The sequence below is a fragment of the Aptenodytes forsteri genome, unplaced genomic scaffold, assembly GCF_000699145.1.
Source record: "Aptenodytes forsteri isolate BGI_AS27 unplaced genomic scaffold, ASM69914v1 Scaffold96, whole genome shotgun sequence".
NCBI classification, from domain to species: Eukaryota; Metazoa; Chordata; class Aves; order Sphenisciformes; family Spheniscidae; genus Aptenodytes; species Aptenodytes forsteri.
Window position 1 is genome coordinate 3,938,588 of NW_008795029.1, and position 21,837 is coordinate 3,960,424.

The 21,837-nt window shown below is 38.9% G+C and overlaps 1 protein-coding gene across 3 annotated transcripts in view; it reads left to right on the forward strand.

Moving 5' to 3' along the window:
• Window positions 1-20,663, forward strand: part of UPF3A (UPF3 regulator of nonsense transcripts homolog A (yeast)) — a 26,762-nt gene extending 6,099 nt beyond the window's left edge. Inside the window, exons 2-9 of one of the 3 annotated variants that reach the window (XM_009276091.2) lie at window positions 3,433-3,539; window positions 5,553-5,651; window positions 5,747-5,857; window positions 9,481-9,536; window positions 9,628-9,786; window positions 11,566-11,726; window positions 15,897-16,191; window positions 19,169-20,663. In XM_009276091.2, coding sequence (XP_009274366.1) covers window positions 3,433-3,539; window positions 5,553-5,651; window positions 5,747-5,857; window positions 9,481-9,536; window positions 9,628-9,786; window positions 11,566-11,726; window positions 15,897-16,191; window positions 19,169-19,342 — 1,162 coding nt within the window. In that variant the 3' untranslated portion in view covers window positions 19,343-20,663. The remainder of the gene's footprint in view (window positions 1-3,432; window positions 3,540-5,552; window positions 5,652-5,746; window positions 5,858-9,480; window positions 9,537-9,627; window positions 9,787-11,565; window positions 11,727-15,896; window positions 16,192-19,168) is intronic. The other 2 variants (XM_009276093.2, XM_009276092.2) reach the window with 2 other exon arrangements.
• Window positions 20,664-21,837: the final 1,174 nt, after the last annotated feature.

Below are 21,837 nucleotides of genomic sequence, written 5' to 3' on the forward strand. Positions count from 1 at the left end.
TTCTCCAGGCTAAACAGTCCCAGTTCCCTCAGCCGCTCCTCAGAAGACTTGTTCTCCAGACCCCTCACCAGCCTCGTTGCCCTTCTCTGGACACGCTCCAGCACCTCAACGTCCTTCTTGTAGTGAGGGGCCCAAAACTGAACTCAGTATTCGAGGTGCGGCCTCACCAGGGCCGAGTACAGGGCCCTGACACCTGCAGAGTCAGGTGTCTGAAACCCAGAGTAAGAGACAGTATTTCATATGCAGGCCAGTGCTAAGCATTTCCGATTTGCTACATTTAGTTAGCTTCCCATTCAAAGAGTGAATTTTATGCGGGTTTTTTTAGGCACACTGCACACTTTGCTTGGTAAAAAGCCTAAGGCAGGGGTCTTAAACACTCACTGATCAGGCTTTTATACACTAAGCATTCTGACATCTAACTTGCTCATATGTTTCTCATATGAGAACCAACTCTTTATCTGTAGAAGTGGCTCCATCAGAGAAGGAGCCTGTAATTGCTAAGCGTTGTCATAGCCGTGTTTCTACAACCTTCTACCCTGATACGTAGCAACAATAATGGACGGACAACCCTATTTTATTGTGCTACTGTGCCCATCAATATCCTACTGTGCACAAGCATGCTTTTATATTTTTGTATATTTCTGCTGATGTGAATGAAGTTCTTGAAGATGTTAATAATGTATAGCAACAACATTGGATCTGTTATCTGCAAGGTAAATTCTAAATCTCTGCTTTCCAGAGTCCCGTTTATACACTTCAGACTTGTTTTTTTCTTACTAATAAATGCTTAATAACCATACCGAATTTTCTCTGTTTCGAAAGATTCTGATAAGCCTAAGCTGAAAATGTTAGAAAAATATTGTGTTGTGTACCGGGAAAAGATCGTGTTGCCAAAGCAGATGAAACAGATGGCGTTGATGTACAAGCTAAAGGAAACAAGGAAGTAATAACTCTTCGTATTTTCAGTTCTGTTTCATGATGGTTTGTGCCCAACCATAAGGTTCTAAGTTACTGCAGAAAAATAGAAAATCCAACTATATCATGAAGCTGTTTGCTGTGCACTGAGACAGAGAAGTGCCACAATAATGTAGTGGCTGGGACACCTCTCTGAGTCCCAGTCTTTGATCTACGGAAAGTTTTAGTATTTTACAAAAACTGAAGATGGATAAAACACTGAAATAGTTGTTTAGACTACGCACTGAAACTCAGTTTCTCAATCTCAGATAATAATAACTGGGCTGAAAAGTAATGCTCGCTCAAGATTCCTGTTTTTGTCTTGTGAATCTTCAGCACTTCAAGTGTGTAATCATATCAATCTCTAGTATCAGGCCTCATTTAATTTAAACATCAAAGAACATGAAACAGACGAATAGTCCTGTTGACATGACAAAGAAGGATGTTTACGTCTTCCTGGGAGCCACCAGTTATCAAAGAGACGACTTCACTGTTCCAGCTGCTGTTAGGCAGCACAGAGACGTTCCTTCCAGCACAGCTATAGATTGCCACAATAAAATTTCCTCTTTTACGTATACTTGTAGGCCTTTTTTAAAGATTTTTTTTAACTGTATGTAATTATGAAAAGTGTTAACATTTCATCTTTTTTTTTTTTTTTGCTTTGAAACCTATGAGAAGGAAGCTGGCCTGTTTCATCTGTGGTAACTCCACAGCCACCCTCAAGATACCTTGTGTTGCATGTGCAGACTGGAGGTTTGCACATCTGATCAGAGGACTCTGCAGGGTTTGCAGAACCCCATGACAAAACACAAGCCACGTGCCACCATGCTCATTTGGTCAAGCTGTCTAGAGGTTGCTTGCAAGCGGTCCATAGCTGTGTGGCATCTGTGTAGGCAGTGGCAGATGAGGGAGCATGCCATGCCTGTAGTGTCTTTCAGCACTGCTTTGTGTCAGCAGCGTAGCCCTAGCCATGCCCTAGCAGGCGTTTTTGTGGTTGCCTGCTTCCAGTTCGCTCAATGCTATTACCATCCTAGAATATCAAAATATAGTGAGTATATATGGATGAAATAGCTCTTCCTTAGAATTAGGAGGTTTGTCCTCTGCATGCTGTAGAAACACTCCACAGCTGGTATTTGCAAGACATCTAAATGAAAAAAGCCCTCTAGTTTTCTGTTAAACATTTGTCCTGGCTACAATATCAAACACAAATTTGGTGGGTTTACAAAATCATTGGTTAGTAACTGACAGCATTGTTCTTTATGGTCACCTTCTAACACCCAAAGTGGAATCCATATGGATGCACATTTGAAAAAGAAAAAATTACTTGGTTTATAGTAACTGTGTTGCTTTGAGCCACCACCTGTGTGGATCCTGTGATCCAACCCATATTTTTGCTCTTTCTCACTCATTGTGAAATCCGATTCTGAAATAGCTATGGGATTGAAATATGGTTGCAACTGTGTGTGTTTATTGTCTCCTGCTGCTGATGGTGAGTTTGTCTGAAGACAGGCCATGTGTGGCAATAGTATTACAAACATGGGTATTTTAAAGTTACGGGCTTGTGTTCAGATACGTTCCAAAACCTGGCATAATACATAGGCATCATTGAAGGCAGTTTAAGACAAACTGTTTTACATCACAGTTGCAGGGGTTTAAAGCATGTACATGCCATGACTCACAGTAACTTAGCTGATGGGTGGTAATTCATTAAATTACCTCTGTTTCATTGTGGTTGGTGGTGTGCCAACCTTGAGGTTTTTATCAGGCACATTAAACATTTACCCTTGGAGTGGGATCTATGCCAATAAATTCTTGAAGAATCAGAATTATTTTAGGTAAGTACCTGTTCTTTCTTTTGCTAGAAATGCCTTGGATTTTCACGGTAATTGTTCTTCACAACTAGACATTGCATATATATTCATACACATGTATGTCAGATGGAGTTTATTTATTTGTATATAACTCAGTGGATTCATCTTGCCAATTATTAGGTTATTTAATCTTTCTTAAAGGTGGAAATGTCTTTAAATACAGTGACAGCTTGGCAACTGCCCTTTCACTGGGAGCTTTTACTTTCCTTCTCCTGCTTCAGCGACAGAAGACTTTTTTAGCATGCCCAAGAAGTTCCCCAAAAACACTGCTGTTACTCATATCTCTTAAATCATGAAATATTAGACTTAAAGCTTTGATCCTGCACAGTGGAAGCATATGCTCTGCAATTTAGGGAGACAAAACAAACTAGAAATATTTGTCTCAGCTCAGAATAAATTTCACAGTTGTATCTAGGAAGTCAGTTGTTCAGTTCCTTTTTGTCATATATGTAATTAGATATGTATATGTAAAGACTTCGATAGGCACGTTTAAGGTAGCCATTTCTCAAAGAAGATGAGAATTGCAGTGTGATCCTTCTAGTTTTACTTTTTCACTAGTCCTGAACAGAATAGTAAATAACGGAAAATAAATTGTTTCTTGTTGCAGCCTTTATCCTCATCTCTACTCAAGAGCATACATTAACTTTAGAAATCCTGAGGACATCCTTCTTTTTAGAGATCGCTTTGATGGCTATGTCTTCATTGATAATAAAGGTTGGACTATTTGTAAGATATTAAATGTGTATGTATACATATACCATTTTAGAACATTAATTTATTTCCTTTTTGCTAATTATGCCAGTTTTTTTCTCAATATACAGATAATTACATAAAAATACATTAAAATCTATCACTTAAAAGATAATGAAGTGCAAAATATATTTGTCCATGCAGTCTTGCTTGTCTATGTGGTGTGCATGCTTTACCTGCATTCTTGTACCTTAAGCAGTACACTGTCAAGATCCTATTAAGATAATTATCTTATGCAAGCTTCACAATTCATCACAACAGTAACTGAACACATTGCAAGCATGAATCATTACATCTTCAGTGTGTTTCTGTGATATAAAGTTGTGCCACTTACTCCCATTTTGAAAAAGCAAGACGAAAACTTGACTTCATCATTTTGGTTGCCCACTTAGAGATACGTGCAGCTTGACTTTTTAGAGCGTTTGCAGACATCTGGAGTTGAGTTCCAAGAAGAATAGCGACAAAATTGGTTGCCATCTTCAAAATGTTCAGTCTGCAAAAGTTTGCCCAACAGTAAAGAAAAACTCTGTAATGTAGGTGTGGGTAAATCCAGGTCTCCTGCAGTAGCATGAAACTGTCACAGCCAAGAAATGGTGCTTTCCCTTTAGCGGTTCCTTCCTCATTCACTCATACTTTCTGGAAAAAATTGCATAGGTTGTATAAAACAGACATAGATATGTGGGGTTTTTGTATAGACATTGTCTATTCTGTGCACTCAATGTTGTTGAGGTCCTGCGAAAAGCAGTCCTGTCCACTCTTACTGGAGAGTTGATCTCTAAAGAAGCTATCTGTCAAACTAACTAATTCCTCTTCAGCATTTCCTACCTGAGATATTTTATAGCCTTCTAACTTAATCAGGTTTGGATGGATTTTCCTAGAGATGGAGAACAACACATTCCTTGCAGTGTGTGATTCCCAGATTTCAAATTCTGGGTGTTTTGATGAAAAACTAGAAAGAAACTATTTTTATGATTCTGCCAAGACTTCACTTTGTCTAAATTAAGCACATTCTTCAGTGTTACGCTGGACTGAAGCCAGAATATTCTGTACATTGCAAAACTGAGCTTGGACACAGCTGGCCAGTTTGGCATGATTGTTTGTGCAAATCAAGAGCACAAGTTTTGATTGAAGGTGCCCTCTGGTGAGGCTTGTGGCAGCATGGCATTTATGAGGATAAAATTAAAACAAGGATTACCAGGTTCAATAAGGTTAACAAACGTTCTAGCAGATTTAAGCCAAGTTTTCAGTGGACTTGAGCGAAGTGTGATCTTGAACTTGCTGCAAGTGGAAACCAGGCGAAATTCAAGAACTACACACAGTTCTGACTCCAGTCCAAAGAAGAATCCAGTATTTAAGGCAGAATTCAAAACAAAGAATCCATGCCAGTAAACACAGGCAAGAAGTTGCGTAGTCCATCATAAACAGAAAAAAAAGTTTCACACAATTCTACATGCTGAGTTTTACAGTTTTCGTTCTGAAAGAAGGTGGTATGTTTTATTATTGCATATTACCCAGCATTTACTTATTTTTTAAGCTTTTTGGCAACAAAACTTTACAGAAGCAACTCAATTGTTCCAGATTCATTTCCCAGTAGTACTTATCACTTGTCAGGCTGAGATTTTATGTAAATTTTTCTAATCAATGAATATCTGTGAGGAATTAGAAGGGAATTATAAATGATAATGCAAGAATTGTATTGTGCAACAGTAGTCATCTTCATTTTGACAGTCTTTGTTAGCATGTCCAAAAATATTTAATGTTTATGTATATCATTAAAATACAAATGTATTTTGTTTTGAATCTAAAATACTGCTACATGTAATTTTTCAATAAAAGTTTCAGATGGGATTGTAGAAACATTCACCTTTGATTTCGAGTAAGATTGCCCAACACAAGTTTCAAGAGTTTTGAAAATCTCACTTGAATATAAGGAATGTTTCTCCCCCCTCAAAAAATTAAGCACTGATCTCTTTTAAGGTTTGGAGTATCCTGCAGTGGTTGAATTTGCTCCATTCCAGAAGATTTCAAAAAAGAAGCTGAAAAAGAAAGATGCCAAAGCCGGGAGCATTGAAGACGGTAAACATATTTTCTTGGCGTCACAGTGGAAAATAGATTCCATTTCTGTCATGTATTGCAAAGTATTAACATAATCCAAAAATTTTTCTTCACAGATCCAGAATATAGGAAATTTTTAGAGAGTTACTGTGCTGATGAAGAGAAAATCTGTGCCAATCCTGAGATTCTTTTGGGAGAGATTGAGGCCAAAACAAGGGAACTCATTGGTCTGTTTTCTTGATTTTTCTTATTATTGAGAATATTAATCTTATTTTTATATCTTGATGGTATTACCTGCAAGAGCTGACCTGTTCAGTCTAACAGAGATTGAGATTATCGCAGTTAAATTTTTGTTATCCAGCCAAGTGGTGACAGGAAATGCCCCACCTATTCTTTTAAGTCTCTATGCATGGAATCACTTGACTTCACTGGAAGTTTTGCATGCACAGTGGCTTCAGAAATGGGTCCTTAATACTTCTGAATACTTACAGATGTATTAAAAGGTGGAAGATTTATTTTTAAAAGATAAAATAGCTGAATACTTAACGATTGATCCCTGATACTAGATGCTTTCATTGAAAAACGTGAAATCATCTCTCGTTCTCAAGGTCAAGATTCTGCAAAAGCTTTGAAAGTAAGGCAACACCTTGTTTTCTGTATGCATGCAGCATGACTTTCACAGTCTCGGGGGGAATCTTTAGTAAGATCAACACTGAAATCTTCAGTGCCAGTATGCAGCTTTCAGGATGACATGGAATATTGATGTGCTGTATCTCCAAGTGAGAGTATGCAGAACACTTACTCTTTCCCTAGGTGTGACAATTGAGTAGGAAAAAAAAAATCTACTTTTGCTATTATTTTTTTACTGTGTAAAAGTAGCCACCTCTTTTGATTAAAATCATAGAATAGAATCGTAGAATCATAGAATCATTTAGGTTGGAAAAGACCTTTAAGATCATCGGATCCAACTGTAGACCTGACACTGCCAAGTCCACCGCTAAACCATGTCCCTAAGCACCATGTCTACACGTCTTTTAAATACGTCCAGGGATGGGGACTCAACCACTTCCCTGGGCAGCCTGTTCCAATGCCTGACAACCCTTTCGGTGAAGAAATTTTTCCTAATATCCAATCTAAACCTCCCCTGGCACAACTTGAAGCCGTTTCCTCTCGTCCTATCGCTTGTTACTGCTGTTTGTCTGTTTGTCCGTGTTTGTGACAAGCATTTCTGTAGTGGCATTAATATTCATATGCATAAATTAATAGTTGACTGGAGAGATTTGGAACTTAAACAATTTAGAGGAAGTGGAAATGCTAGAAGTACGGACATTTAGATAATTCTGTTATCATTAAAACTTGTTTGTTGCTTTTCTCGATAGGGATCCCCAACAATTTTTATTTACCCCAAGTCTTCCCTAGTACTTGACAGCAGAGCAAAAGCAGTCAAAATTTTCTAAGAAGATTACAATTTACAAAAAGTTTACAATTTCAAGAAAGATTTATTAACTTAAAAAAATTCTATCAATGAAAATGATTAGTCTGCAGAGTTGCACATTTCTGAGTACCGATATTGGCTGAAGGCAGCTTTACATTAGGAGTTTTAATGTTTTGTTTCTGTTAAATCACAGGAAATCAAATTGCATCATAGCCTTAGTCATGACTAGGGTCAAGTTCTGGACTCCCAGTGCAGCTTATCCTTTCCCTAGACCCTCCAGTTACAATTTGTGATCGCTTTATTTGTTCTGCTATTCAAAACTGTGACCATTGCTATCAATATAAAAACAAAGATTACTTCAGTGGATAGCATATTTATAGCAAAACTATGTAAGGGTTTAGTTGCATGTCCAGTTTCAAAGGTGTTACTCCTACTGAAGTCAATGAAAGACGTGCCCAGGACTTTGTTGGCAGAATTGGGCCTCACGCTCTCAGCATTTCTCCAGGTAGTGTTACTGCAAACCAACATGTTTTATGCATCACCTCAGATGCGTTAGCTCATCAGTTTCAATGTGACAGATATAAAACAGATTTTCTCTGTAACAAGATGAAGGTAAGCTCATTCTTCTGGCTTGTTTGTAGAGAGCAAGATAAAATATAAAGTTATTGCTGACACAGGTCTTCATTTTGTAATTTATTTTCTTTTAAAATTTCTTAAACATTTTAAGAAAAACCTCTTAGATTTTATTTGCAGTAAGGCCCATAAATAAGATGGGTAAGATTGAGGTTTGATAAACATTATTTTTTGCCCTCCTCTTTTGATAGTACTCATCACATTGCCTCTCTCCCTTGAACTTCAAGTTATAATTTCTGATGAAACCTCTTGCATCATAGCCTTAGTCATGACTAGGGTCAAGTTCTGGACTCCCAGTGCAGCTTATCCTTTCCCTAGACCCTCCAGTTACAATTTGTGATCACTTTCAGCGTGTAAAAGTGCCCAGAGGCAGACACTGCTTGGACAGGGGAACTTAAGGGAGCAGGATAGAGAGGCAGAGCTGCAGATCTGAGAGACTGGTAGGGAGGGTGCTGGGGACCTAAAATTTGTCAAAAATTATGGGCAGGTGGGAGGGTGAGGGGTAGCATGGAGAATCTAGGGATAGAGGGAGGAAGATCTCAAATCAACAGTCTTTTTTGGTTATTGCTTTTGACCAGTGATATGTGCTAAAAATAAATACTGAATCCTATTAAGCCTTCCCATTCATAACTGCCTAACAAGGTTTTATCATTAATGAATGGATTGCCCCCAGGATATTCACACTTCCAAGACAAAAACATTCAAATGTTCTTGGGATATGAATTGTGTCTAGATTTTGGCTATGCCATTTCAAATTTGATGAAAACTTCTTGTATTTCTTCCTTTTTTTTTCCTTATTTTTTTTTCTTCCAAATCCTGTCATGCCTTCTAATAGTGAAATTTTCTTCTGGTTTGAGGAAGAGTCCTATAAATAACTAGAGCAATTTCTAGTAGTAGACATTTTCTGCAACTCCATCCCAACTCCTGGGACATCTAAGACTGACAAAATTTGTTGTAAATACTCACAGCTATAAGTACATGAATTCAAGTTTGAATTCAATACTGACAGTCATGAATGCTGTACATGATACAGAATTTGATTATGTTCTCCAAGTTTTTGTAGAATTTGGGGATGGTTCAGGCGGGTGGCTTAGGCTGGATTTTGGAGTGTGGAGACGGCTCTGTAACATAAGAATGCCTGTGTGATCCAGTAGATGAGGCATTTTATTTGTTATTTGGGAAGTCAGAGTTTTATTGAATCTGCTGATACTTTGCTGTGTAACCTGGGACAAACCACTTGTCTCCTACTCATCCCGTTTTCCCGTGGAGAGGTGAATGCTAAATAGTAGTTAAATGGAAATGTTATATGAGAATGAAAATGTTTCCTTCATTATGTACTTTGAAATCTGGGATTGAAAGGTGCTGTGTGAGTTCACAGTAACGTGGGCTGTATATGAACAGCAATATAGCTAGGTTTTGATGTACAAAATTAAAATGTAGGAATAGATGCTGAACAGATTTCTTTCCTTTTTGGTAAATAACTGTTTGATGAGCAAGAGAAAAAAGCCATTCTCTGAGCTGAAAAGATACAACTTTTAATTAAACATTAAATAATCATGCAACGTAGCTCTGTTGCTTCTAACCCTAACAGCAAAAAACCAACAGAGTGTTTCTAAAATGGAATGATGGGAATGCCTTCAAAAATATATTAAATAAATAGATTTATTAATTATTTAGCTCCCTTGCAGATAAAGCTAGAAAAAAAGGGGTTAGTACTGAAGTAAAGAAATGAGTACATCTTTTAGGAGTTGAACACTATATCACAAATTTTTTGTGTTTTAGCTAGAAGAACAACACCCCTTTTGGAATATATTAAAAATAGAAAATTAGAAAAGCAGGTACGTTCAGACTTTTGCCTGAAGTTCAACATTTATGTTTCACATGGTTTTCCGTTGGACAATTTACAATTAATCATTTTGAACTCTTCAGAGAATACGAGAAGAGAAAAGAGAAGAACGAAGGCGAAGAGAATTGGAGAAGAAACGTCTGCGGGAGGAAGAGAAAAGGAAGCGCAGAGAAGAAGAAAGACGTAAAAGAAAAGAAGTGGAGAAGCAAAAGAAGATTTCTGAAAAAGAAATAAGGATCAAGGTACCTTAATGAAAAAAACCCCTGTTTTTCGGTTGAAGTTATCCAGAAGCTCCTTTTGTATCTCACTTACACTGTTTATGCAGTGTACTACAGTACAGTGTGGAGATACCAAACCAGTTTTGACTGGAAGGGAAGTAATGTAGGGCTTTGACTAAGTAGTGCTGCTGAAAACTCTGACTAATTACCTTAGGTACAATGATGTGCTGATGCAGTTATGGCAGGTAACTCAGATATCTTTACACAACATTGCCACATTCTGTGCCGACACAACCTGACAGAACCAAATTGTTCTGTGCTAACATGTTGGAAGATTATTGCAAATATGGCTTTAACACTTTCTGTCATGTAAATCTTCATCTAGCCATACGTGCTGCGATTTTTTTGTGTTTATGCTCAGAACTGATTTATTTTAATAGTATGCTTTAACCAAGTTATAACAAGGTCTTGCTAATGTCAAGCTGCACTGCCTTATAACAATCTGAATAGATGTGCTTTTAATGACCTCACTTAGGTTTATTTTGTGCTGTTATGTCTGGGCATTTAAAACCTTACTCGTGTAAGATAGATGTATAGATAACATAGTTAAAAACTATTCATCTGAACTAAATTTTGTGGTGTTGGAAAGGTTTTAAAGGCCGTTTTGAAGAGGAAAATGGGTGTAAGTCTGTAGCTTAACGCAAGGGCACGCAGACTCACTCCAGTTCTTGTGGTGGGGAGAAGCCACAGAGCTGTGTACTTCTTTCCTCTTCCTTTTCTTCCTGGACAACAGTTGCCTTCACCTGGATGTAAAAAATAGTAAGTTCTGAAGCCAAATTACAGATTTTTCATATTTAGGCGTAAAGAAAAGCATACTAGAACTTTGGAAGAAAAGGGAATTATCCTTTAAAATGTATTACCCAAACCTGGTTGTCCAAAAGACCCCAGTATTTATGACCTATCTGTGGCAACGTGTCCTTGAAAGCTATTTCTGTTTCCTAGAGAAGAGGAAAATATTACCTGAGAGAAACATTATAGTTTTAAATATTGGAGAAGAATAACCTGTGCTCATTTCAGAAAAACTGGTGGAATGAAAAGACTGACGAGATGTTCTGCTTATTCTTCAAATGTTAGAGAAATAGTTTGAGACAGTTGGTCCTTCTATAAAGATTATTCCTGTAATGCTAGACACTGCTCAGGCCCTGTGTAGGTTATTTGTTGTGAAAGGAACAGACTTCTTGGAAGTCTTAATCTCCAAGGTGAAAATGCAATGTGATCTTTTCTGCTAACGTCATAATTTTTTCCTCATTCTGTTTTTCTGTCAGGGTGTATTTATACTAAGCACCTACTTCTATATGCCAGTCTGTCCCAAGTAGTTCATGCATAACACATTTTATATATAATATTTCATGGAGTGAAGTATTAGTCTTGCTCCTTTTGTCTCAGAGGTTCTGCTTTTTATTTTATTGGCAATAACATTGAGCTCCATTATATGATTTCTAAGAAATCGTAGACCATAATAATATCTTTATATATAAAACTTAGGAGAGAAGAGTAAGTGCTTTCTCCAGTATTCTCAGCATATTTAAAAGTGTGCAGTTGAATGCCTGTTAATGATTGTCACTCCTTAGCAAAATAAACTGCCTTAAGTAACTTTTTAAATTTTATACTTGTAAAATATATTCCTAGCATTTAAATATCTTCACTCTTAATAGGTTTTTGATATATTCAATACATTGTTAAAATCTCTGTTACAACAGAGGAAAACAATTTTACATCATAATACAAACAAATATTTCTTAGCTTCTTAAGAAGCCTGAAAAAGGAGATGAGCTGGCCAATGAAAAGCACAAAGAAAAAGGTGAAGAAGCTGACACTGAAGAAAACAAATGGGATAAATCACCTGGATCTGGGAGTATAAAATCCAAATCATTGGAGGGTTCACTAAAAGAACTTAAGGAAAAGTAAGTAATATTTATCTTTTAGGCTCCAAATTAGATCCTAAATGTTTTCATTTGAAGGCTTAAACATGATATAAGTGGTGCGTTGGCTGCGTGTTTTGTCAGCAAGGAACTGATTTAATTCTGCGATGAACCAATCTCTCACTGTCCTTTTTGTAAAAGGTGTTTAGTAACAGCTTACTGACCTGATGGCAGTATTAGTGGATGCAATTTGTTATTTGGGAAGTGTTTTGAAATCCCAGATTGGAAGGATTTCTGCGTGAAAAGTCATTCAGAGTTTCATTGTTATTTCACCTGCTCCCCATCAAGAGCTCAGGTAAGGCCCTCTTTCCGTTACTGATGTCAAAGACTAAATTGCTTCCGATGCCTTACTCTTCCATCACACTTTCTTCATTTTTGCTGGAATAAACAGATAAATGTGTTTAATAAATGGGACAATGTAGTTAAGGTGTGAATGACAGCCTTATGATAGATACGAGCAGAAGGCTGTCTCTGTCTCCCACTGCCTTTTGTGTTGCATATGTAATAGTAGGAACAAGAAGTATAGCCCACTTGTATAACTACTGTAGCCTGGAAATGTCTTACAGATGTTTTCAGCAGCTGGTTCTCTCTCTCATCTTTTGGCACATGTGTCCCATCACAGGCAGGATTCACCCATAAGATACGTAAGATACATAACTAAGAATAATACGCTGCTGAGGTAAAGAATACTTTATTCTTCAGTAGAGTTTTTCAGCCAAGCTCTCAAAAGTACTTTGCAAAATGAAAGAGCTGAATCTGAGATGTCGTGTATATGTGCAACTTGTACATAAGGACAAGCTTGAGCATTTAAATAATTTACCTAAGGTATTATTGTCGTGGTTTAGCCCCAGCCGGCAACTAAGCACCACCCAGCCACTCACTTGCTCCCCCACGGTGGGATGGGGGAGAGGATCGGAAGAGTAAAAGTGAGAAAACTTGTGGGTTGAGATAAGAAGTTTAATAATTGAAATAAAATAATAACAACAAAACCAACAATAATAATAATAAATTGTAATGAAAAGGAAAATAACAAAGAGAACTAAAACCCAAGAAAGACAAGTGAGTGGGATGGGGAGAGGATCGGAAGAGTAAAAGTGAGAAAACTTGTGGGTTGAGATAAGAAGTTTAATAATTGAAATAAAATAATAACAACAAAACCAACAATAATAATAATAAATTGTAATGAAAAGGAAAATAACAAAGAGAACTAAAACCCAAGAAAGACAAGTGATGCAAATGAAAACAGTTGCTCACCACCCACCAACCGATGCCCAGCCTGACCCCGAGCAGTGGCCCCCCCGCCAGCTTTCCCCCTAGTTTACTAGCTACAGTGAAGAAAATTAACTCTATCCGAGCCACAACCAGCACAATTATATGCACAGTATTAGAGGAAGTTTGGGATTGTGCTCTAGGAGCCTTGCAGGCTACCTGCCTGTTCTGAGTAGTTTACATTTTACCTTTGTCCACTTAGGTTCTTGATTTTTATGAAAAGTATGCAGGAGCTGTAAATGTTCTCCTAATGGCAAATAGAAAAATAAAGAAACTTTGAACACTGGAAAATAAAACCACTGGATTTGCTAATTGGAGAAATGGTTCACTAATAATATCCTACATGCATTATTCATCTTTTTTTGTCTCTGATTAAGGACTTCAAACATGGGCCCAGTGTTTCACTATGTTGAGTATGTCCTGAAAGATGCTGACAACTTCCATTTCCTATTCTCTAATGGAAATTGAAAATATTCAGCACAGGGTCAACAGAAACACTTGCAGGGGCAAGTCAGTTGTTTGCTAATAAGGCTTTTTATGTATTAAGCTTTTGGTGGTGCCATATAACATTTTTACTATTGATCCTGTAAGTTTAATAAGTTAATACATTAATGTAGATTTTCCAGGTGTAAAACAGAATCCTTTTGGCTGTGCAGGTACAGCAAGTGTTACCTTGTCTTTCCAAGTGCCCATTTCATCATGATTATTAGTGGGTGTGATTAAGTAGCGAGCTATGAGCTATTTCAGCTTCAGAATTAAAGTTGTAACTACTTTGTCACTGACTCAGAAATCAGTAATAAACTGTAACTCCCAACTCTACATGCAGGAGACTGAATTGCCTGTTTGAAACCACGTTTAAAGGCTCAGTAGCAATAGCTTTCTACCACAAACTCAAACCTCAGTAGGTGCATGAGTGTACATGGTCACATACGGATTTGAAACTATGCCAAACAGAAGTATGCTTCCATTCCCTTTACTTCCATTCACTTCTGCTTTCTCTTTCTCTGGCTGTGTAACTTTCTCTTCTACCTATACTTTGTAATTGCTTACCCCGCCATTTCTGCTCTTGCCTGCCTGTTCGCTGTGACTGAATTTTAGAAAGCTACTTTAACCACTCTTGAGCTGGAGTTTGTATCCCTGTCACCTGCCGACCTCCAGGCACATCCATTCCTTCCTCACCCACAGTAATAAGCAGGGGAAGAGATGGGTACCGGGCAATGCTACGGCAACAAGTCGAGATGCGTCTTTCTGGCTTTTTGGAGGGTCATGCTCTGAGCCTTGCTAGGACTTGAATTAGTGTCTAGAATAGCAAATTAAACATGAAACAAAACAACTTCTAGCCACATACCCCTTGAGAGCTAACATAGTATTTTATATATATCTATCTATGCTAGAGGTACAGTATCTCTGTAATTGTGATTGATTCAGGTATTTGTGACAGCTGGGACGTTGCTTCCACTTGTGAATGTGTTATGCTGACACAAGCACAGTCTTGTGAAATGCTGAATAACTTACCTGTCATTCAGGTTTTGTTGCTGACCTGCAGCTCTTCCTGAGATGGGGCCCCTGTCTTGGCAGCCCCGCCAATGCCCAAGTTCATGGCAGAGACTGACAATTTTCACAGTTCTGTTATTTAAAAAAAAAAATTATATAAAAAGTTACACTTTTATTGATATTAAGCCATTCTAAATGAGAAACATATCACTATTTGATCACTACACCATTAGAAAATCTCCATCCTCTCTGATTCTGTCTGCTGATTCCCAAAATGTGAGCAGACTGTCAAGCAACTTTCCTGTTTCAATTTTAAGTATTTATACATATGTAATATATAAAAAGAAACTGCCTGTATTTGCTCCTTTTAAAGTTCAATCTATTCTGTAATCTTTCTTCATTATTTGCAGTTTGGCTGTATGAGAGAAGCACCCGCTTGCTGAACAGGAACAATGAAGTGAATAAGAGAGCTGAGAATTGTATCATTGTCAAGCAACTTTCCTGTTTCAATTTTAAGTATTTATACATATGTAATATATAAAAAGAAACTGCCTGTATTTGCTCCTTTTAAAGTTCAATCTATTCTGTAATCTTTCTTCATTATTTGCAGTTTGGCTGTATGAGAGAAGCACCCGCTTGCTGAACAGGAACAATGAAGTGAATAAGAGAGCTGAGAATTGTATCAGACAGGCAGCAAAATGTTGCAAACTAATAGTCTTTATGATATAAACCTGTTGCAGCATAGCAGAAATTAAGTATTATGTTGTGGTAAGGTAGTGATCTTTCGCCTAAATAGAATATGCAAAGGTAGGCTAAATTACTTGGAGACATAATAAACAAAAGCCTGGAACACAAGTATTCATTTTCACAAATGCCTTCTGCAAGTTGCAATGTCAGTGAATAATTTTTGTTAAATAGAGTCATAAAACTTTACAAATTGGTACAGGATACCTGCACAATTCCTTCGGGCCCTGAATGTTCCCATTCAAGGGACTACTCATATGCACGAGTCGCCTCAAGAACAGGCCACAAGAGCTAATCACGCAGCATGTGTTTATGTGAAGAGTATTGGGGAACTATTTATGGGATTGCAAAGAGGGATAAAAGTTGAAGAATGGGCCTTCCACAGAGTTGCACAAAAGTCAGATTTTGCTTGCAAAGCTTTGTCTGCTATTTTGAACTGAATGCATAGTCAAGGGCCGGACATACACGGATGAGACATTCAGCAAAATTGCACGTAACCCCTTTTCAATGAGAAGAAAACAGCCTTGCTGTACAATTGATTTAAATACCGTTGAAGTCAAAGGAAGGCTTTGTATTGTATCCTTCAGCAGCTTTCTTTTTACTGTTAATTGCTTGGATTTTCTTTCTTTTTGTACATACTCGTAGGTCACAAAATGATAGTGACAAAGAGCAAAGAGATTTGGAGAGAAGATTTCGAGAAAAAGAACCTGAAAGACAAAGGTATCGATTGGATGATGGCAGAAAGCATAGAGCTTACTATGAGTTTGACAAGTTTGTGAGAAGGAATGAAGAAGAGCTGAAGTGGGGGAAAGGATACAGCCAAGACAGAGGAAAGAAAGGGAACTACAACTACAGCTTCACTGTGGAGGCAGTAGACAAACTGGGTAAAGAGGACAAGTGTGATGACATGGCATCCAAAAAGGAGCGCATAAGAAATAAGGTTCTTTTATTCATTTAGGATAATCTTTCATTAGTTAAATATGCTTCAAGATCACAGGTTTCACTTTTGCAAACTCAGCATAAAGATGCTTTTTCAAAGAAAGCAATTCTTTATTTCATTTTCAGTAAAACCCAGACTTCTTTTTATTGGTATCAGAGGACAACAGCAGTTAAAATAAGTTAAGGTCACAGGTCTCTGCTCGTTCATATTTACAATATATAGAAGACTTTCTGCCTTCCTTTCAACCCTAGCATTTTTAGAGCGCTATTCTTGGAAGCCTCGTATTTTATGAGTGTATTAAAAATTGTTGTACTTCTGACCTGTAGTGAAATTTAAAAACTGTGCCATGCTAGTCTTTTAAAAATGCACTTCCATTACCCAGCTCATAAAATTGTATTACGGATTGGCCAGGCATTGCTCAGTAGGAGAAATATAAGGACTTAAATAAATAGCTAATTCAGAGACCATTGTATTTAGAGGGTGTGACTGTGCTAATTCTTCAGTGTTGTATACCCGCCAGTACGAAAAGGCTGTCCTTTGGTTAGGACAAATTATCCTCATGGTCGTTGTCAGAGAAAGAGCAGGTGCAAAACCAGTGCAAGCGGGGCCTGTGGCAGGGTGCATAGAAGAGCCGTCCCTTATTTGTCTCCCAGAGACAGGGGCATAATTTTTCTCAGACTGTGCCAGGATCTTTTTGTGGATGTGCCAGGGTCTTTTCAGGAGGTGGCTCTCCTTGCCACCCTCATTCTCTCTCCCTTCTGATCCTAGATTTGCCACAAAAGGTGACCGAAACAGTTTTGTGTAGAAATGTATTCTGCACGTGGAACTCTTCTTTCAAACCAAGTGACTGATCTGTGATGTGGGCTAAGGCTGAGGAGGAGTATACGGGTCACGTGCAGAGTGAGTCTGTGTGGAGTGTGCATAGAGCAAGTCCAGGTGGACTCGCTCTGCGTGTCAACTAAGTCACCTTGTGCGAACACAGAAGGCCTGGCGTGCCCCGCTTTTTGTTTATGCAAAGGTCAGCTGGGCAGTATGGGTGAGGTTTGTCTGCATATGCACATTAGCCACTTCCTACCTACGCCAGTGGCTCAAGCTGTAGAACAGTCAGAAAAATGGCTAGTTCAGAAGCAGGAAGATGGGAAAAGCAATTTTCCTCGTGCTTGCCATGCTACTCTTGAAATCTGGTCAAGTATCTGCAACCTTGGAACTGGATGGTGGGCCTTGGGGGCCTTTTGTCAAGCCTTAAGAAGCCGCCTCCGCTTTATTTCTTCCTGTCGCACTTCTGGTAGCTTGCTGAGTCTCTGGATCAGTCCACGTTTCAGGTGCTAGATTTGTTCCCTAAACAAAATAAGCAATATCAGTAAAGTTTTTTTGCAGCCTGGTGACTTTTTTCCTTACAGTATTTATCATGTAGGTAAGAGTTAGGGGCTGAGTTTTCCAACTCACCTGTAGAATTAACAATGCCAACACAAGTTTTTAGGCAGAGATTGAGCTTCTTTCTGAAGTTTGTAAGAATTAATTAGAAAATGGGAAATTTCCGGTGTAAGTAACAGTTGTGCTAGCTTTCATGCGAACTGCAAGGTACAGAGCCTGTGATACGAAAAATCGTTTGGACCCTTTATCATAAACTTTCCAACGGGCACCGCTTGTCAGAGGATCTAGTTTTATGCAGCTGTTTGTGATGTAGAAGGATGTATGTTGCGCATTTTCATACCACACTACAAAGCACTAACTAGAATGATCTAGTTGTATGGCCCAGTAGTCAATCTTGATATCTGGTCTGAAGAGAGAGAGAGAAAAGTGGAGCAAAGAAGACAAAGGTGAAGGAAAAAGAAAGAAAAAGGGAAAATGCATATTGGGAATAAGAAAAAAGAATGAAAGAACACAAGACCAGAATGACTTCAAATTATGAAGGCAATTGAAAATTAATATAGTTTGACGTAGGAAAATTTCAGTGCTCTGCCACTGCCTTAAAATAGGCTGTTTAATTTTGTTTGCTAAACTTAACACAAGACTTTGGTCGAAAAGCTCAGGCTTTGGTGAATGGGTTGCTTGATAACATTAAAAACTGGCATTTGTGAGAGTAAAATACTCTTACTAGGAAAAGACTTCTTAAGCAGAGTTTCTAAGCAGTATGTTTTTTTAATTGAGATTTCAAGAATAAAAAGTGCTCTCCGGAGCTATGGAACATCACCATTTGCAAGTGTGAGGGGTCTTTTCCTTGTAATCTGGCTCCTTCTTCCATTTGCCAGTGATGAAATCAGCATGCTTGTGATTGAGTCACTCACAAAGCCTGCGCGTGTTCCAGTTGTACTTACTTTGTTTATTATCAGTGGGTGAATTCCCCTGCTCCCACACTCAGTATGGAAGGCATGATGAAGCAGAGCAATGACTGCAATTTTATTTTGAGATGTATAATGCATCCATGCATTCCATGTTTAAATCGTGGTAATGATTCATGACTTGTAGTAGCGGGGCACGCATATCAGTTGGTCAAGTTCAGCTGAGGACAGTTTTCTAGCTGTTGCCTGCTAAACTGTTCCCTGGTTTGTCTTATTTTTTTATGGCTATATTTAATATTTGTCATTTATCTGCAGAGTTGCAAGTGCACAGGCTATTGTTCTTCCCAGTTGATGTTAGCGAAGGTAGTGACATATTTCAGTTTTACCTGTTACAATGTGTTTGACAATTCTCTGCAGTATTTCTCCTTGTTTACATCAAATGTATCATAGGATCTTTAATTTTTACAGCTTTCTTCATTTATTCAGAATGCTTGGCTCCCAAGAATAGTGTTGTAAACAAGACAGATGTTAAATAGTCAATTTTCATTACACTCCATTTTTTTCCTGGGTCTTACGAAATGTAAAGTGATTTAACACAAAATCTACTTTCTTCACAAACATTCATCACTTTAAAATCCCACGTATGTGTCCCACACAGGTTTCTCAGAGCGTTAACCACATCTCCTTCCTTCTAGGATCGCCCAGCCATGCAGTTATACCAGCCAGGAGCTCGCATTCGAACACATACGGCATCTACAAGTAAAACCTATGACTGCAGCGGGAAATCCTTTGAAGATGCTCTTGATAAAAAGTATGAGGCAGATAATTCAGCTGGAGGTGGTTCTGAGAAGAGCGAAGAAGCAGAATAAAACGAACTGGAGAAAAGACTTGTGAAAAGGGATGAACTTCAGATTCAGCGTCATCACAAAAAATCCATTTTTTGGCTGTTTCAGAACTCCACAGGCGATTGCACCAACAAAATGATGATAGCTCTGCCTCTTACTGTCTGTAAAATAAAGGGACGAGTGGCTGGAGACGTATAGAGTACCTTACAGCAAAGGAATATAGTCGCTTTTTTACAAAAAGCAGAGCAAACACCATTTGCCTAATTTAAAAGCAGTTCAATATTTTATTAGATTTACCTTGAAATAGGAAACCTCTAATAGTTTTAAAGGAGTATTTATATAAGACTTTTCAGAAGCTATTTCACCTTTCCAAGTCTGAAGGAACGAAATGTAGATTTGCATCAGTTTGAAATCTGAGGCACTTTAAACATATTTGGTGCATGACCTGGGGGTGACGGGACCCCTTCCTGCAAATGGCAGCGGCAGGGGCTGCTGCGGGGCGTTGCAGTCGGACTCGGTGGGACCGGCCCTGGGAGAAGCTCTGGAGCCAGTGGTGTTTGCAGGAGGAGGCCCACGGTTTGCACAGTTGTGAGGAATGTCCGTCGGTATCTGTACCTCATGGTGTTTACGTTGTTTTCCAATTAACTATAGTGTCAGATAAGTGTTAGTAGAGCTACAAGTATGTTGTTAGAGAGTTCGTCATTTTCTGAGCCACTTCTGCCTTTTATGTTTTAATAGATTCTTGTGCTTGAAACAGAAGAAAGCTAACACAAACCTCAGCACTTAAACAATATATCTGGTTTTAATGAATTAGCTGTTTTTATGTTTTTGACTCTGACTTTTAAAAAAAAAAAAGTGGTTGTACAGTGATGACTTTTTATATGCTAATGTTTCATATAAGTTGCAGTTGCAGGATGTGGAAAATGTATGATACATGAACGTTCTGCAGTTCTATTTGTTAAAAAAATAAACACACATGAATGTCAACTACCGTTTTGTAAGATCTAGGCCAAATTCTGCCCTCTGATGCAGGCACATATGTACATACGTGTGTGTGTGTGTGTATATATATATCTTCCATTGGTTTCAATGACAGCCGCGTGTTTACGGAAGGGCAGAACACGTTCATTTGTCTTTCATGGCTGAAAATTTCTCGGTTGTCTGAAACTGAGACCTGCTTTGTCATTGAAGTTAAATAGTAAGATATTAATTTATTTTTACATCCTCTTTGAACATTTTATTATTAAGCATAACATCTAATTGTTCTAAACTGAAAAATTATTTATTGTATTTTCCCAGATATTAAGCATTAAATGGAATAAAAGCAAAAAGATTTTGACTATGATTTTGAGATGTGATCTTCTGCGATTTTTTCATCTATTGCTCTGCTGTGTATGCTATGCTACTTGGTATTCCAGAAGTAGATAAAAATACAGTTGAGAAGAATTTTAGTATCAAGCTACGTAAGTGGGCTGCCAACTAAAATTACTTCAAGCTTAAGTAAAACTGCTCTTAGAGAATCACGTGGGTTCAGCTCCATCTAAAGTTTATCTTGTTTGCCAGGTTTATCCTGACTGCAGAGGAAGGATTTTGTCTTGGCATCCTGGCTGAGTCGGGCAGCGTTAGCACGGGGCAGGCTTTCCCCTCAGCGGAAGAGCCCAGCGTGGGCTGAGGAGAGGGAGACTTGCCAGGAAGGTTCTCCTGCAGTAGAGCCGGGCAGGGCTGAGATCTTCACCAGATGAGGGTCTGCTCAAAAGCGAGCATTTCCCCACCCGTTTGGATGCCCAGGGGAGGCTGGGGAGGGGTCTCGCTCCCTCTGTGAGGGGGATCCGCAAGACCCAGAAAAGCAGCGATTTTGCACGTGGTCGAGCTTGGCAACTTTTGGCTGGCGGTGGCTTTCAGGCTACTCCCCCACCTTCACCTCAGTGCCTAGCTTATGAGTACCTCTTGATAGCGTTACAGGTAGTTGACTAAACACAGTTTATTCAGCGGTAATTTTCCATTTGGGGCTTCTTTCCCGCCTCTTTTAGTTACCGGAGAGCGGACGTCAAACCTCGACTCGGTAAAAACAGTCAGGGTTTAAACACCCGTGTCTGTCAGGTCAGGCTGCCGTGCCCTCACTGACCGGGACTCCTGCAGCCCCTTTGCTCACTTATTTTTGCTTTCTTGTGAATGCAGCCTCCTGCACGGGGGGGCAGAGAGCCTGGCCTTTGACTTCTGTATTCACGTGGAAGGAATACGCAGGACATTCGGGTTCGGAGGTGGAGAGAGCGCTCATACGTGTCTGCACTGCGACCACATCCCGAGGAGCCCCTGCTGCCTGACAGCTTGGCCGCGCCACTCGACGAACTCGTGGGACAACCTCTGTTACACAGCAGGTACCGGCATCGTTCCTCCCGCGTCTGAGGGGGCCAGCGGAAGGTACCGGCCACCACCAGCAGGATCCGAGCATTTCTGTAGCCATGCAACACCTGCCGCGACAAGCTCAGGAGAGACGGGAGCAGCAAGGCAGCAGCAGG